Genomic DNA, 3,783 nt, shown 5'->3' with positions numbered 1-3,783 from the left:
AAGTTTAATCAAACTAATTAAATAATTCTAATACTGTAGTTGAATCTCACAATAGACTGCTCAACTTGTAGACAAAAGCAGAAAGGGTTAAAAACATTTATCAAACTAATTAAATATTCATGTGTGTGAATCTCACAATGCTGCTCACTTGGGACAAAGCAGGAAAGGGTTAAAAAAACATTTATCAGACTAATTAAATATTCACGTTTGTGAATCTCACAATGCTGCTCACTTGAGACAAAGCAGGAAAGGGTTAAATACACTTATCAAACAGATTAAATATTTAAGGTATTTACTTTTTTTGGGCAACTGGAAAAAATTCAGAATTCTGTTACTCAAAAAAATCAAGCTAAATAAAATTTCATAAAACCATTAATCTTATGTGAGTGACTATCCCACAAAGTTATAAACTTTTACTACCACATTTTTAAGCCAGAAAAAAACAATTATCATAATATTCATCTGATAAAGTTACACAAATAGGTACAGTTTCTTTATATTAAGTGATGTTTAAAACTCAATCAGGTAAACACAAAAAAGGATAAATATTGCTGTTTATGCTGAGCTTGTATTTTAAAACAAGTTTATGGGTGTTTTAAGTAAAGAGGGCATACCTACACTTCCAAAATCCATACATACCTCAGTTGTAGCTAACTCCAGGTAAGGAAGAGGTCAACTGCCAGAGGTCGTGGTCACCTCTAACACAGGAGCCATATTCAACTTGGTTCTTGGACAGCAATATTTATAAACATGTGTTAATATAGGGCCGAAACAAATTACCTTCTGCATTGGCTTCGCAGAATAGCTTGCGATTTAAAATCCAACAACCTTTTTTTAATTGTTTAATTTTAACTAAATTAATAATACTCTCACAGCAAACGCTCATATACTTACATGCTCAAACCAGTCTTGCACCTTTACAGCTTCCCTTGGCACCAGGGGGTTTAAATTTAATCCAGTTTTCACATTCAGTGAATCAATGATTATACAATTACAATAACACAAAACAGGTGTGTACTAACAATAAAGATACCACAATCAGAGGCCGGACTTCTAAAAATATATAGTGAGAATAATTTAGAGATTTGTTATGGGTGTACGATGCTGAAGGAATTTTCATATGGACCCAACCATGTACAACATTTCACTGCAGTTCTATAGTTCATTATTACATTTATTATTTACTATGTCTACTAAGTCGTGTATTTCATAGAGCCAAGTATGTACTAGACCTAAGCTTTGACACTGAAAAAGAATCAAAGCTCTATACCACAATGAACATAAATATATTTCTGTAACTTAAGGAGTTATGAACCCAATTTCAACAAACAAACCCATCAAACTTCAATACATTGAACCACAAACAGTTCCTAACTTAAATCTCATTTATAAGAACAGCATGTTGCTACAACTGTGCAAAGCAGAAAACTTTCAAAATAAATAATACATACAAATGAATATTAACAGCTACAAATCAAACATATCTTTTCCAACTCACCACACTTTGTTTTTTCAAATCCTCCTCCTGGTTTTTAACCTCATTAATCTGTTCTTTGGTGTTTTCTGATTTACCTGCAATAACAAAATTTAATATTATTAGAAAATGAACTCAAATAACTAACTTCTTATAAAATCCATAGAAAAAAAAAAGAATTATTCCAACATCAATTTTTGCACATTAACGTTTCATTCTGATATAAAAACATTCAGTGTCTTAAGCTAGATTTTCTTTTCAGTTCTACATGACTGCTATAGAAAATTAAAAACCAAACAAACCCTTCTTGTGTGACAGAAACACATACCATGGAAACAGATAAGAATTTAGATCATATTATAAATACAATTGTAGTCCTCTGTTGAGGGATGTTTAGCTGTAATAAAAATAGCAAATGTGGTTCTTGATTCTATTTAAAGAAATTCTGAATTTATGACCATAAAAAGGTTAATTTAACCTTATGTACGACATGGTAATGCTTCATTAAGACTATTCTGTGTGGTTTTGCTTCCTAAACTACAGGAAAGATATCCGCAGCTATTAACCCTTTCTGGGATGAAGTAGTGTCCACAATATTTCCTCATGTTTCCCCCCTCAGAATGAAACTTAGTACAAACTTACTAAGTAGTATCTTGTTTTGGTTTGGAAACATTTATAGAAATTGATTTTGTACTTTTATAATTTCTTAGATTGTAAAATTTAGTCATGGGACACAGTTTAAAAAAAAAAGACAAATATTTCTTTTCATACTAGAACTTGAATCTATACATCTCTGAAAAGAAAGTTCCATTGAATGTAACTGATTAATGAACCCAATGATTAATCCATTAGTAAATTCCAATAATTGCCCAGTTCTAGGTGAGATATGGTCTTCTTTTAGCATTGGTCTTAATAAAATGTGTTATGAGAACTTTGCAAAATGTTCATTCTGAGAATTAAATAATGGAGCTTTAAGAAAGTAAAACAATACTTTCATGAATAATACATTTTATTTGAAACACTTAGATTTTTTATTTATAAACATCATCTGGTTTATCATTAGTCAAGGCGTGAGATAACCTAATTTAATAGTTACAAACTTTACATTTCACGGGACTCACCTTCAGGAGCTTCTTTATTTTCCATCTCCTTTTCTGACCCAAACATCACATCCAGAATGAGATCAGTACCCTAAAAGTTAGAATAAAATATACTATTGTTTCACATCACCACTAAACTAATTTCACCTACATTCTTAGGTCAAGAGTTTTTATCATCTTATGCTGTACTATCTGTAACCATAAAGTTACTGTTACAGAACAGCTGAGTGGGTAAGTGAAGGCACGATTTGAAAATGAAACGGACAGTCCAAACCACAGTACTTCTACATACTGTGCTTCAACATACTATGGTTTAAGGAGATCTATACTAATCAATTAATGGGACCATTGATTAACTGATTTTCAAATATCACTAATAGCCCAGCTCTACTTCCAAACATCCGGTACACCATCAACAACCCTGCAAGACAAGTGATATTTAAAAACATGCCAGTGAAATCCCAAATGATTCAACAGTCTAGATCAGTAACTCAAGAAGAGCAAACAGTGTAAAATAGACTTTATCAAGTTGCACTTTATGCCAGAAGACTAGATTTCCTAACTTCCCATTTGACCAACTTTCTTTATCTTTTATAATCATTAAAATCTCCCATCACTGCAGTCACTTTAAACTTCTTATATTTATAATTTTTTCTTTATAACCTTTGTGAGCCAATCTGATTTTTTACTTGCAGCCACTAAACTTTTTTATCTACAAGGAACACATCTATCTGGAATATTGATGAATTTATTTAAAAAGTTTTTCTACATATGATCACTATCTCCAACTAATTTTTTTTCCCAATTTACAGTAATTACTAGTAGGTTCTCTAACCAACTGTTGAAGAAAACCATCCTGAACAGTTTCTAGAAACCTGTATCCATGTTTATTTAAATTTGAACATTTCCCAATCTATATGCTTGAAATTAAAATTCAATAATTAAACCCTCATTAACAGTTCTTTATTTCACTATACAGTTTCTCATTAATTTCATCTAATGGTCTGTCACATATTCTAACTAAAATCCTTCTTCCATTATAACCACTAACAGAAATTCAAACAGATTCAACTTCATTGATATTAGCATTTATATCAACTTCAACAGGATGTAACTCACATTTTATATATATTATTAGATTTTATATCAACTTCAACAGGATGTAACTCACATTTTATATATATTATTAGATTTTATATCAACTTCAAC

General features: G+C 30.7%; 1 protein-coding gene across 4 annotated transcripts in view; it reads right to left on the bottom strand.

Annotated features, from left to right (window-relative positions):
* Window positions 1-3,783, bottom strand: part of LOC106465432 (arginine/serine-rich coiled-coil protein 2-like) — a 23,638-nt gene that overhangs the window by 16,031 nt on the left and 3,824 nt on the right. For all 4 annotated transcript variants that reach the window (XM_013925662.1, XM_013925661.2, XM_022393331.1 and 1 more), the window contains exons 2-3: window positions 2,596-2,665; window positions 1,499-1,572 (exon numbers count right to left, since the gene is read on the bottom strand). In XM_013925662.1, coding sequence (XP_013781116.1) covers window positions 1,499-1,572; window positions 2,596-2,641 — 120 coding nt within the window. In that variant the 5' untranslated portion in view covers window positions 2,642-2,665. The remainder of the gene's footprint in view (window positions 1-1,498; window positions 1,573-2,595; window positions 2,666-3,783) is intronic.

This window comes from Limulus polyphemus, unplaced genomic scaffold (genome assembly GCF_000517525.1).
Source record: "Limulus polyphemus unplaced genomic scaffold, Limulus_polyphemus-2.1.2 Scaffold1941, whole genome shotgun sequence".
Taxonomy (NCBI): domain Eukaryota; kingdom Metazoa; phylum Arthropoda; class Merostomata; order Xiphosura; family Limulidae; genus Limulus; species Limulus polyphemus.
The sequence above is the reverse complement of the archived record's forward strand: the minus strand, read 5'-3'. Positions and strand labels throughout refer to the sequence as shown.